The 13,195-nt window shown below is 39.2% G+C and overlaps 1 protein-coding gene across 1 annotated transcript in view; it reads left to right on the forward strand.

Annotated features, from left to right (window-relative positions):
* The window catches only part of CERS6 (ceramide synthase 6), a 90,752-nt gene that overhangs the window by 26,732 nt on the left and 50,825 nt on the right, over positions 1-13,195 (forward strand). The window contains exon 4 of the mRNA XM_010131421.1: positions 3,644-3,701. Within this exon, the coding sequence (XP_010129723.1) occupies positions 3,644-3,701 (58 nt within the window). The remainder of the gene's footprint in view (positions 1-3,643; positions 3,702-13,195) is intronic.

The raw sequence follows: 13,195 nt of genomic DNA on the forward strand, positions 1-13,195 counted from the left end.
TCCAGCATTACAGGCTTCGGGAGGAGTGGCTGGAGAGCTGCCCAGAGGAAAAGGACCTGGGGTTGCTGGCCGACAGCTGGTTGAACATGAGCCAGCAGAGTGCCCAGGTGGCCAAGAAGGCCAACGGCATCCTGGTTTCTATCAGCAATGATGTGGCCAGCAGGCGGAGGGAAGTGATTGTTCACCTGCACTCGGCACTTGCGGGGCCACACCTTGAGTTTTAGGCCTGTCATTACAAGAAGGACTTTGAGGTGCTTGAGTGTATTCCGAGAAGGGCAACAAAGCTGGTGAAAGGTCTGGAGAGCAAGTCTTATGAGGAGGGGCTGAAGGAACTGGGGTTGTTTAGCCTGGAGGAAAGGAGGCTGAAGGGGGACCTTACTGCTCTCTACAACTACCTGAAAGGAGGTCGTAGAGAGGTGGGGGGGGTTGGTCTCTTCTCCCACGTGACAAGTGACAGTACAAGAGGTAATGATCTTAAGTTGCCCCACACAGGGGAGATCTAGGTTGGATATCAGGAAGAACTACTTTACAGAGAAGGTTGTGAAGCATTGGAACAGTGGTCTTAACTATTGATTTAGTTTAATGTTGATTTTATAGATCTCAGTATATGCTAATTTGTAGGTAAGAAGCATCTAGTTACATCTTTGACTTTTTTTTAATTAAAAAGGCAGTTACAAATTAAATACCTCCAGTTGTTAGCATCATTGGTGTTCAAAGTTAATATGCAACATTTACTGAAATGATAAACATACTTAGTTACCAAACCAAGTTACTTAGCTAGTTAGACCAGATATATTCACTTAATGTATAATAATAAATATTTTAATAACTTAAAATTAATTTTCTTCCAAACCTTCTTGCATTCATTCATTTGACCTTGGCCGGTGGATATTTTGCTGTTGATTGCAGCAGTAAACCATCTGCAAGTAGTGCTAAAACAATGTGGGAAACTCCTTGAACTTCTTTGTATAGGACTGAGATCCCAGTTGGGGTATTGAGCCTGCAGAATTTCTCCTTGAAGCCCACAGAAAAGGCAGCTAGCTGCCTGGTACAGAGAAAGCCGTGGGAAGTCCTTTGTAGGTCTGCTACCACCAGAGTCAGCTGATTAATGATGATAAACATGCTGGGGGCCAATTCTGACTTTGTTTTGAATTTTTCTTTGTTGCAGTTTGGCCAAGCCAGAAGTATGTTGAGTATGTTTTGTGGGTGTTGTTTATTAGGAACACGGAAATTTTTCTAGCAATATTATTTATTTTTTCTTAGAAGTTAGCACTTTGACCAGCTTTATCTATCACTCCATTCTGAGCCTTGCTTTATCTTCTGATGCAAGTAGACTTGGCAGGTTAGAGAAAAAGAGGAAAAAAGACCAATAGCATATATTATCATATATTGTATGCACGTGTTACCTTTGTAGCATTCAAACAGTTGGAGCAAGCTGATTGTCTTTGGCAGAACCAAATAATATCTGGTGGCTTTTGGCTCTGAGGTTTTTCCAAGACTCCAGAGATTCTCCTACGGGGCAGTCCATCATAGCTTTAGCACATCCCTGTGGCAGTGGCAATGCTTTGGGAGGTGGATGGAAAGTTAGATGGGGATATCGGTGTTTCTTGGGGAATTTGCTTGTTTCAGGAAATGGCCTTTTTAGTTCCTCTGAAGTAATAGCTGCAGCAGATACTGCAACCAATCTTCCAGGTGTCCACGCAGACTAGAAAATCCCTGAGATCCACCATCTACAACTTAAATGTTAAAATATTTGAAACTCTTGAGAATACCTTTGAACTTCTCCATGGAATACTGCATCTCCTAAAAGCAAACTACAAATGTCCTCCCACAGGTTACTAATTTTGCTTGGAGAAATGTGAAATAAAGGAAATACTGAGGGGATTTAAAAAAAAAACACCTCTTTGTGAGGAATTTATCATAACAGTGCACACTTGAGTAGAAGAAGGGCATTGGGAGTGCTCAGCAGTGAGATTAAGTTAGACAGTTTTCCCTCCTAATATTTTTATTTTCAATGACAGCCTTCAGACTTACACTAGATGACGTATGTAACCTTGAAGTTGAATGGCAGGTTTCCTGGCCATAGGACCACCCTAATAAGAAAGCTGTTACCCAAATAAAGCCTTCCTTCTTATTGCTGTCCTTGCTGTTTCTTCCTTCTGTGTGATCTGAAAGTTTCTACCAGCAAAACTAACATTTTGCCTCAGAGTACTGTATTTTTGCAGTGTCTGAAGGAAACTGCCAGCATGAAAGTGGCAAGCCATGTTGCTAGTGTGACTGAACCCTTGAAAGGATTGGTAATTGTATCATATCAATTGCATAAATTAATCTCTGCAGTGCTGTAGAGGATACAGGATGAGAGAGTTTCTGTTCAGCTTCAGTATCACACTTAAATCTGATTGATGTTCTTACACTCTACTCAACTTGTGTCAAAGAATGGTGTGACTTACTTTCTAAATACTTGTGGCTTTGAAGGGGGAAGTTTGGATTAACCTTCTTTTACACAGGAGAATTTTCAGTTTTGAAACCATTCCAGTAACATCTGAACATGCTTCAATGCCAATTAACCGTAGGCTAGTATTTTTGCCAGTGGAGAGTAAGTTGTAAGTGCTGTAAAATATGTCATTGAAGATGATTCACGCTGCAATATTGCCTCACACTAAGGAAGCTAAATCTCATCCTGCTATAAACGTTATGAATAATACTCACTTATGTCAAACATGTTCGTGTAGTCACTCCAACCCTTGGCAAACAGATCCAGGAATTCCTCTAAGAATTTACACTGCATGAGGTTTTGATTTTGTTTCCTTATGCTTCCATTGACTCTTCTTTCCTAAGCCAGTAATGGGTCCAAAAGATAGGAAGGTACTCTGTATGTCTTCTTTCATTGGGGTAGGGAGAAAGATGTGGAGGGGAGGCTTATTTAGTATTAAATGTCCTGCTGGTGTCTCTCACTTTCTGTAGCATCTTGATCCTAGCTTCTAGTCTGCTTCTATCGGAAAAGAAAAATTAGTATTATTTCATATGTACTTGGGAAAACATAGAATTATCCTTATCAAGAAAACTCATTAGAAGTGGATGTAAATTGGAGATAGATATCCATCATATTTATCTGACACAAATGCACTCCCTAAAACCAAGAGTGAAGTGCTGGAATCGGCTAAGCAAAATTCCAGTTCATTGGAGATGATGCTTTTCATTACTAAAGATTGTATTTGATGTGCAGCACTCCAGAGTCACCATTGAAGGCTTAATAAAATTTCTTACTATCATTGTCCTGGTGTCTAATAACGACTGTACTTCCCTGCAATAGGCATGCAAACTGTCCTCTGCTGTCCACGGTTCTGCTAGGTTTCATAAAATTTTAAAAATCTTAATTATTCTTGAAAAACTTGTTTTTTCCTGTTATGTTTAGATGAAATTAGCGAGTATTTTCAGAGGGCTAATGGGAGGCCAGAAAAAGCAGACACATGAGCGCAATGTGTGATAACAAAAGTTGTATAAAACCAGACCAGAATTTGGCTTCAACTTCTATAAACGTGACCAGGGTGTGGTGGTTTGGCAGTGCTATAAGAAATCATATGTTGAACTGTAAAGTATGTAAAACTGGTATGCCAGAGTTAATCTCTTTTACTTTTTGCAGGTGGAGATTTACGTTTTACCTTTACATATTTACCTATGGAGTGCGGTTCCTGAAAAAGGTAGACATTTATATTATTATGCTCTCGTAACACATTACAGATTTATTTGAAGTCTCGAATAGTTAAAACACAAAGCACGGGCATACAAGTTAGATTAATAAAGAATAAAAATTTAATTTAATTTACATTCATAAAGTGAGTTGCTGCTGGCATTGGTAAGTAATGTAAGTTCTTAACAGTATTTAATGGGGTAAGAAAAAAAATACAAATTGGTATAGCAACATACCTATTTCACTTTATTACATTTCTTTATAGGCATGAAGCCGGCAGTAAGACTTACCAGAGCATTCATCTCAATTTCAGCATCATTCTTGTTTAAATGCCTCTGGCAGAGGTTGCTTTTTATTAACAAACAAAATCCATTAGTGTTTTATAAAATGCTATTTTCTGACCGTTCTTTGTCTGATGTGCCGTGGAAAGACATTTCTATGGAGTTTCCCGTCAATACTGTGCTTCTGGTGATTTAAGCAGAGAAGGGCATTGATAGTGTCTAAATGCTCTGGCATAGGTTTGCTAACCCTGCCATAGACAGTAATAAGGATTCATGGTGCAAGTTGTTTTTACAGTGTGACTAGTTCTCAGAGCTTTTGTTGAAGTCAGGCCATATTTGTGTAATTCTGAGAGGTAAAAGTAGGGAATTTGTGTGGTCTCAGTGTGTTCATGTAATCTTATCTTCACTTTGGACAAAAATTTCACATGAGAAAAAGTATCCTATCTGTTTCTGGTGCTTTGCAAGTAAAAGTAGCTATTAAAAAATATCCTAATCATTTCTATGGTTGTAATTCTTGAGGCTGTCCCAGGTGCCAGGCAGGTTGGTGCCAGCAGGGCTGATGATGTGCCTGTGTGGAGACGGAACATCAGAGCTTTCTTAGATATTTAGCAGTAGTCAGCCCCAGAGGAAGTGTACACACCAGTCCTCCAAATGGACCATAGCAGCATGTAATGTGCAGCATCTCCCTGCCTCTTTGTACTTCCTCTGTTAATATGCTCTGTGGTCATGATCTGAAGTTTTGTTTTCTGCCTTTGATTCCATCCATGTCTGCAGTATGAAATAAGAGAATAGTTTCAATAAGCAATTGTTACAACGTGAACGGTTACTCTGTATGCAGGTCTGTAGAGATAGTGACCGTGGGTTCATAGGATTCTTAATACACAAGCACACAGAGGCTTTATCCTCTGAACGTCTCTACTTTACTACAGGTTACCAGAGATACCACAAAAATCACTACTAGAAAGCATACCTGTGGTTAATAAAGTGGATCTCTCAGCACAAAGAAAGGAAAAACTCTGAATACCAGCATTTCTAAAGACTAAGAATACAGTAAATGCATGCTTCATTACAAGTCACCATGAGCTGATTCTAAAGGCTGAGCTGACATACAGAGTGCCTGATGTCTTCCTCCAGTTCAGCACATCACTGCAGTTTGAGGAGGGCTAGCTGAAGTAGCATGGTTGTCTGAAAAAGGTATATTATTGGTTGCTTAACAAGCTTAAGAAGGATTGGCTGTGTAATTTAGCTGCAATTTCAATCTTCAACATGTTTAATTTTTACAAAAAAGAACTTGTTCATTTTGTAAATGTGTGTGTATTTTTAATTATTTACAGTGTTGTAAATGTCTTGCAACACTTTATGCTATTGTCATTATTTCGGTGTTCTGCTTCTGCTTCATGCAGGTCTTTCACATGGGAATGTGTGTAAACTAACAGAATTATGATTGTATGTATGTTTACACAGTCTCTCTAGTAACATTGTGTAACTAGAAGGAAGTACAGGTTTTCTGCTGTTCATCAGAAAACAAAGATTTGGCTGGGTCCTCTTAGGGGGGAAATCTGGGTTTGCAAGGAATGAAATCCAGATCCTCAAATCTGGATGGAGACACTTCTTTCAGAGCTTCACTACAGTGCCAAAGTGGATAATCCTTTATAATTTGTCTTCATGTTCTTTATGGAATAACTGAAAAAACCATTTAACTGCTTCCATAGCAAACTAGTGAAAAAAGGTTAAGCGTAATAAGTTCTATTACAAATTTGATACAAAAATCTTTCCTTCAAAAAGCTGTTTTGCCTGGAGAGAAAATTCATTTCATAGTCAGCGGTGTCTTCCTGTGTTGATGCTACAGAAGGGATCTGCATCCTTTCAGAATGATTTCAATTAATAAGGTCTGCTTAAGACCATCCCTGAGATACCTAGTCCAGAAGATTGAAAACATGCTGAGTGAGCCCAGGTGCAGCAGCAGTCCCGACGGCCAAGAGTGCCATCAGAGCAACATGTGCTGCCTTACTGCGAGAGGGTGAGAAAGAGTAAATACTATAGATGTTCCTGTTTTGAGGAATGGAATATGACACCAGCATAGCACCACATTGGAAATACTGATTTTGACTTTGTCTTGGTTTTAACACCAGCTGTCAACTAAGCACCACGCAGCCACTCACTCCTCCACCCCCAGTGGGAGAGGGAGGAGAACTAAAAAAAAAAAACAACTTGTGTGTTGAGAGAACAGTTTAATAACTAAAATTAAATAGAATAGAATAAGAATAACAATAATAATAGTAATGAAAATGCATATAGGAAAAAGAGAGAGAAATAGCACCCAAGAAAGATGAGTGATGCACAGTGCTATTGCTCACCACCCGCTGAGCAATGCCCAGCCAGTCCCCAGCAGCGACCACCCCTCCCAGCCAGCTCCCACCAGTTTCTGTACCGACCATGATGTCGTACAGCCTGGACTATCCCTTTGGCTAGTTCAGGTCAGCTGTCCTGGCTCTGCTCCCTCCCAGCTTCATGTGCACCTGCTCCCTGGCAGAGCATGGGAAACGGAAAATCCTTAAATTAGGATAAAGCACTGCTTAGCAACAACTAAAACATCAGTGTGTTATCCACACTACGCTCAGACAAAATCCCAAACGCAGCACGGTACCAGCCACTGCAAAGAAAATAAACTCTATCCCATCTGAAACCAGGACAGATTTTTAAAACCTAAGATAATGCTTAGTTAATGCATAACTTTGGAGAAGACATTTTGACACAGTATGTCTTTCAAACATCAGTGTAATAAGAATACATTTTTTAAAGGGAAACTGCACTTTGGTGCTTTTCGAATTAACAGAATCATGTCCATTTCTGGGTAGTTAAGATCCCTCATTTGAGAAAGCTGTTTTCGCTGTCTTGAGTGGGAAGTTCTCCTTTGTTAGTTGGTCTAACAACTTTTACTCTCACGAAGCACTCTCTTTAGAAAAATGAACCAACTCTGTTGTACAAAAGGGTCTCCCTGAAATGCTATGCCCAATGCTTTGTCTCTTTTATGGTTTCTTTGTTGGCTCTTGAATTGCGAGGCAACAAAATACTCTGGCTTCTCTATTAATGTCCTTCCCACCCCACTTGATCTAGTTGTCTTGCAACCTGCTGCTCCTTTGCTTTGCTTCATACGTTGCTGACCTCATGGGGTTTTTTGTTCATATTTGGCTCTCTTAAATGCTCCTTCCTCATCTTGAGGGTGAAATTAATCTTCACCTACAAGTCTGGCGTGGAGCCTGTCAATTACTTAAGCACCACATTGAGCTAGTTTTGAGATCCTTTGCTTTGTGCTGGCCCTTTGCCTAGAGGTGAATTTCACCTTTAGGATTCTTTCTGAAAACACTTTTCTTCTAATGCCCGTAGCACACGAAGCATTGCTACTTCGTCTTCTACCATCACCTTGCCTATTTCCTGCATAAAGCAATATTACTGCATCAGTGCATTATCAGCAGAAGGGTGGATGTCTGTTTGCTTGTACCCACCAAACTGACCAAGGACGATCTAACCAGGGTACGCTGGCAAAGCACCATTCTTGCAGAGAGTGTCATTAGATCTTTGGTGGCTTTGCAGAGCTGACAAACTTACCTGGCTTTTTGGGAAGACGTGCCCAAGCTTAATAAGCAGTAATTAGTTAGCAGACTTATCAATTCTGTCTGTTTTAGTTCTGGAACTGTGATGTTGTCAGTGTGGCACACATGCAGGAGTTAATTTATTTTGAGAATGTTGCAACTAACTGCATTGAAATTTTGTATTTGCCTGGCTAGGACATTTCTCAAGGAGAAAGAGGCCTAGAGTTTCAGCTTGGATTTTTTTCACTTGCCTACAAAAGCACATGAAAGCTAATAAAGCTGTAATTCAGAGCAATCATAGCACTCTCTAAAATGTCATGGCAAGCTTGTCTTTGTTACTGTCCATGACTGCAATTAATGGCTGATCTAGATAGACAACATTTCTGCGCTCGATAAAGCAACCTGTAAGTCCTCGTAGTAACAACTGCACGTGGTATGGTGTATCAAATCTTTTGCCATGCTAAATTGCTGAATACGTTGCTGGACATGTAAAAACTTTCTTCTCACTGAAAGCTGTGAAAGCTGTGTCTCTTTATCAAACTCCTCTCTTGGATTTTGTCTCTTCTTAGTGACAGATGTATGCTGTTTAAGTCATAAAAGAAAAAGTTAAAAAAATCGTTTGTTAAACGGGGGTTTTTTCAAAAAATCTCAATTCATAGCGAAAAAATGCCTCACAAAGTTTTGTCTTCAAAATTTGCTCTGTTGCAACAGAACCTATCAACCTAAATGTTTTAAATAAGTATTTGTCTTAGTGGTATCTGCAGGACACTTAGACTTGATCCATTTTGCTGAATGAAGTTCACCATAACTCAGGAACATCCTTTAGGTTGGAAAGCAGTAGAGTGTCCTGCATGTGGCTGTTTGTTGTAGGCCTTGATACCATGGTCAGGCGCTGATATTGTGTATGATGGTTTTTAGCAATGTAAAATGCATGAAAACTCATGCTTCCACCCTTTCTCCTCCTGCTATCCATATGGACATCTGCTTTCCACAGCCTATGGGTCGTACAACAGCCACTCCATAGCACTCTCCGCTGCATCCTGCCAGCTCCACCACTGAACTTTCAAGGCAGTAGATCTTTATGGAGTTTGTACTTGTCTTGTCCTTGATGCTTCCTAACTCCAAAGGGCGTTTGTTGTCAGCTTTGCCTTTGTTGTGATAACATGTCACTTATGAAGTGACATTGTGTGAGTTAGCTTATATAATGTGTACTGCTGATGACATACACCATATCCAGCTGCTTTGATTATTTCCCTTTTTGGGGGCTAAAGAAACAGTAAAAGTGCAGCTTCTTCTGCCATTGGTGTCTGCTGCCTTCAGTCAGGAGGTAATTTTCACTGCAGGGCGCAGCTCTGTGATTGGAATGTCTTACAAACATTTGCAATATCAAGGAAACGTGTGCCCCTTTCAAGAGTTACAGGGAAGTGAGGGAGTTAAGTCTTTAGTAAGAGAGTAGGGAAGGCAAAGCAGTTCCTTTCTTGCAACTGGACCACACACAAAGGAATAACTGACATCCTTCAAGATACTCAGCCAAACCACTGCATCACCTACAAATTGTGCCTTAATTTCTATGCATAAGAGACCAACAGACTTAGAAAGATTTTTACTCTAGAATTATTAGTGTTTAATTATCATATTAGATATTCCTCCCTTCCCCAGCTTCTGTGTGCCTTCAGCTCTTTGTTCTGTTTTTTTACTCTTCTTTGAAGCTGTATAATATTAGTTTACTTATTTTGATGCAAGGTTTAATTTTATTAGGGTTTTGCTGTCATTGTCTGTAACTAGTGAAGTAATTAATGACATTTCAATGTCAAAGCATCTCAAAGATTGAATTGTTGCCTTGGTCTTGGTTTTTTTTTTTTTAAATGTTCCTTATAATTTTTTGCTTCTTGAAGTCTTCTCTAAGTTAATGCTTTCAGTTGTAGCTCTTATTTATATTACTAAGTGGTGTAAGAGTGGGATGAGACTTTCTTCTTCCCAAAGAATCTCTCATTGTTGAAGTGAAATGCGTGTTAGTGTCTGTTCTTCCAAACCAGAACCTTCAATTTTATGAAAATGAACTGGTAACTCACTAGGTAATAAGTATAATGGAGTTGTTGGGAGATGGATGGGTTTGTAACCTCACCCCAGCACCCCATAGCACTGTGTGTTTCAAGGACATGCCATGCAGCATGGTGGCTAATGCACTGAGGGTGTGAAACAGGTCATTATAATTAGGATTTGAAGTCATCTCTGTCATTTCTGATACTTTGAGAAGAGGGGATCGATGTAAATGTAGGTTAGAGTTCAAGACAGTTCACATTCTGCTTCAAATATTACCATTTTCAAGGGCAGATTCGGTGATGAATATTCTTCTATGTGAGGAAACAAAGACACCAGTTTTCAAAGAGAATGTGAAGCTTTCTTTGATTACTCGCTGTTAACTCCATTACTCACTGCTTTCCACAGCACATTTAAATGATTTGGGGGTAAAGAGTGAGTATCCCACAAAATGCTTTAATGAAAATCATTCACCTTCTCAGCCACTGCTCATAGCCCCCACCCTTAGAAAAATGGTAAATGCTAGATGTGACCAACTTGTCTTATTTTTCAAGCTTTTGAAAGACATGTTAGGTCAAGCTTCGCTACATTTTGGAAGTATGGACTGAAGCCAGTCATTGTACCTTAGTGTTTCAGTGCTTCATCTGAAGTGAAACCCAAATTAAAATAGTTTTGTATTTCTTTTAGAACACCCACAGACTCTCCTCAGAGTAAATATTTACTTCATGGTTTTTTTCTTTTTTTCAAATTTGCCTATTTCACACTTTTCTATAATTTATACATAAGAAACCAGATTGTGGGGTTCACTTTTAGTTTTACGTTTTAAACTTATTTCCGTGGTTCTTGTTTTTAAATTAAGTGTTAGAAAAAAGATGATTATATTTTGTTCCATGTTATATTTGGATATATACATACAAGGTATAGAATGTAGATGCCTAGAGCAGGTGATCTGAAATACAGATCTTACAAGTTCTTTATTTACTCTTTAGTAAGCCTAAGAGTAATCCAGAGTAAAGACAATTATAAGAAATTATCTAGAACAGATCTAACATTCTTGTGTGGGTAGTACAAGAGCCTTAGTAGTGTTTTCCATCTTCATAGGTAATACGTGATGAGATAGCACTAGTTAGTGCCTTAGAAGACCTATGTCCAAGTTGATCTGTGATGTAATGACATTGACTCTTACACAGAGGTGGGCTTCAAATGCTGTCATCACTGTGAAGTATGGTTATGAAAATATTATATGGTCCTATGACTTCCTAAAAGTTGGCATAAAACCTGCATGCCCAAAAGCACCTTGCTTTACCTTGATAATAAACACACTACGGCATTCTTTGCATCTTTATAAATCACTAAGATTTGAAGCATAAAAGATAACTAGCCAATTATATTTCCACTCTGTTCAAGTATATGCATTTTTTCCCCTTTCTGACTGCAGCTGAGACTTTCCAGCATTACTATTTGTTTCATTTGCATGTCTACAAAACAATTCCTTGCAAAGCACCACACCAGTAGTGATGCCAACAAGACATTAAGTTCCTGTGATGATAACTGACTGCTTTGCTCATTGTCAACACAGGAACAAGATAACATTTTTTCTTTCAATAATATTTGCAATTAAATCAATAGTGGCTTGGCTTGTTAAGAGTTAATGGTCTGATTGTGGTCCCATTAAATGGAAAAATTAGCATTAGCTTTGGTGATAAAGAAACCAAATGGGCGAGTGAGGAATTCTGGATTGGCTTGTTACTTGCTTTCTGATCCTTGGTGCTAAGCAGTATCTGTATAATGCAGCAGAATGAAAAATCTTTACAAACATCTGCAATCAAAGCTGCCAGGTGACATATGGTGACTTGGGATGTTCAGTTCCTTCCTGTAATTGCCCATTTGCCCATGACAATTACAAATTCACAGAAGAGCATGAATTCCCTCCAGTAAGAGCCTTATGAGGTCTATATTGGGATTTGAGAAATTGCATGTAGGTAACCTACTGGGAAAAGGACTATCCAAATAAACAAGTAACTTTTGACTTTCTTTTTTTCGAATTTAGTGTTGAAGTAAGGCTGATGATATGAGGATGTTGTGGCTATGTTTACAAAATGCCAGGTGCAACAAGCTTCTGTAGGTTTGCATCTGATTGGGTGTCAGTTCTGCATCTCCCTTCCTAAGGAGTCATCCTCTGCAACAGAATTGTCTGCTGTGTAGTTGCAACTGCTAGTGGTACGATAGATTGCAAAACAACAAGAAAGCCATGTCAAAGTGTAAATTTGACTCCAGAAACCTACTCAAGTGCATGCATGTATGGAAGGCAGCTAGAAAAATAGCGGTGTAGTGTGGAAGTGCTTATCCTTGTGTGTGCACTAACTGCTAAGCTAGCCAATTACTGTGTGACAGCAGTAGATGCTTGGTTAGTGGCCTCCAGTTTCTATGTGCGCTTAAGAGAGAACTTGGCTTCCTAGTGCTTTTTCGTCAGTGAGGGTGCTTTGTTCTCCTGCTCAGCTGAGATGACGTGTTCTTTGCCTCTTCTTGGAATAAAATAGCAACAGCGATACATGCAAATGTTACAGCCTTTGAAAGCAGTATGGTGTTTGTAGAAGCCATTTAGTACTGCTTTTGATCAAGAACTGTAGAGCCTAAAATCAGACCACTTCACCTGAAACACAAAGAACATACCCCTTCATAGTGTGGTGACTGGGTTTTGACATTGTTTCTGTTACTACAGTTCACCTGTATCTCCTGATTATTGAGATTATTACACTTAGAGGAAGTCAGTAGTTGTTGATACGCACAGCAACTTCACAGAACTGTTCTGTTTGGAGAAACAGGTATCTCCGTGATGAGGATTGTGAGTTCATATCCCTGTGAGCAATAAGACTGGGACACAGGGACAATGGGATGTTTACCTGGAGTGCTGTCTCATTTGCCATTCTGGAAGTTTCCTGCTATTTATCTTTCTGTCCATTTTGCAGCCATTTTGGTATTAAAGGGTATAATAGCTTCACTCTATTCTCTCTCTTGCATCTCTTCTATCACTGATACTTCAGTTTTCTTCAGAATGTCCTGAGGTCTGTTCTGGATGCGATCATGTGTTCAGATGTCATCAAATATATCTCCATTTATTTTAGCTGTTAAATAAATCCATTTTGGAGACAGTGGCATACACTTCCTCCTTAAAGGAAGTGTGTGTCTCAGTTTCTGGTCACTAAGCTGACAAGTCGGTGATGGATAGTTTTAGTTAGTTTCAGAACCTAATAAAATGCAGCTGCTGTCACTGAGGTTGCTCTGGTTAGCCATGGTAAGATGTTTTGAAAGACCTCCCAGAGGCGGTGAACTCTTACTTTTGGCCAAAGTAATATTATAGCTCAGATGCTCCCAGGAAGTTACTATTAGTGTAAAATCACTTCTGTGTGAATATATAATATTTAATCTTCTTTCCTTTAAATGGAAACTTTTCTTAAAGACAAATGGATGAAAACGACACACTAATGATTTCATCCCAGAGTTATTTGTAGTGTTGGAAAATTAAAGTTGAGTTGAATCACACGTACTATTTCAAAGAGCAGGTGTATGTTTGTTGTGAAAGACGCTCT

The sequence above is a fragment of the Buceros rhinoceros genome, unplaced genomic scaffold (assembly GCF_000710305.1).
Source record: "Buceros rhinoceros silvestris isolate BGI_N320 unplaced genomic scaffold, ASM71030v1 scaffold470, whole genome shotgun sequence".
Taxonomy (NCBI): domain Eukaryota; kingdom Metazoa; phylum Chordata; class Aves; order Bucerotiformes; family Bucerotidae; genus Buceros; species Buceros rhinoceros.